The sequence below is a fragment of the Myotis davidii genome, unplaced genomic scaffold (assembly GCF_000327345.1).
Source record: "Myotis davidii unplaced genomic scaffold, ASM32734v1 scaffold93, whole genome shotgun sequence".
NCBI lineage: Eukaryota > Metazoa > Chordata > Mammalia > Chiroptera > Vespertilionidae > Myotis > Myotis davidii.
In genome coordinates this window covers 4,160,145-4,161,058 of record NW_006292095.1, presented here as the reverse complement: position 1 = coordinate 4,161,058, position 914 = coordinate 4,160,145, and the positions used below count along the sequence as shown (strand labels likewise).

At 29.8% G+C, this 914-nt stretch overlaps 1 protein-coding gene across 1 annotated transcript in view; it reads left to right on the top strand.

Annotated features, from left to right (window-relative positions):
- The window catches only part of ADAM32 (ADAM metallopeptidase domain 32), a gene marked incomplete at its 3' end in the record, with an annotated part of 79,166 nt that overhangs the window by 30,590 nt on the left and 47,662 nt on the right, over positions 1 to 914 (top strand). The window contains exon 10 of the mRNA XM_006765558.2: positions 75 to 156. Coding sequence (XP_006765621.2) covers positions 75 to 156 — 82 coding nt within the window. The remainder of the gene's footprint in view (positions 1 to 74; positions 157 to 914) is intronic.

The window sequence follows — 914 nt, the reverse complement described above, 5'->3', positions numbered from 1 at the left end:
AAATTATTAGCAGGAAGTCTCACATTTGAAATGTTTGTTGAAATGAATTATTCATGTATACTTATTTTATTTAGGTATAGAGATTATCCAAATGATGTGGGAGCAACATTTCCCGGAAAGATGTGTACTGCTCAGTATTCTGCAGGGATTGCTTTGGTATGTAATTATCTTACAATTATGTATTTAAAAATTACCCAATATTATAGCATTATTTTATATAGTTTACATTTATATTTACACTTGGAAACTGCATTTGTTTTTAATAACTTAAAAATTTGAAGTAGAAAAGAAAATTTGAAGTGTACAGAAGGAAACGTATTCTGTAGAACAAGTGTCTTGTTGCAATTATTTAGAAGTTAAAGTGAAATAAAAATATTAAATGTGTATGCATTCTTTAATATATAGAATAGTGTATCATGAAAAATTATCTGCAAAGAAATTCTGTAACCCGAGTAGAATTTTGCTTATAGAGATAAAGTTGGAGAAATAGTCAGATAAAATAACTTCAAATTAAAAACAAATGATAAAAAGGATAATAAATTTATAAAATATTTCAAATAGTATTTAGAATAAAATTCTATGTGTATTTTAAATATTTATAATACTGAAATATTTTATATAAATAAATTATTGGTACAATTAGATGCATCATAGAAAGGTGAAATAATTGTTGAGTCACTTACCCACCCTATTCATTCTTTCAAAAAACAAGTTTAAGCCCAACTGAGGTGGCTTAGTGGTTGAGCATCAACCTATGAATCAGAAGGTCACAGTTCAATTCCTGGTCAGGGTACATGCCTGGATTGCAGGCTCGATCCCCAGTGGGAAGCATGCAGGAGGCAGCTAATCAATGATTCTCTCTCATCATTGATGCTTCTATCTCTCTCTCCCTCTCCCTTCCTCTCTGAAACCAA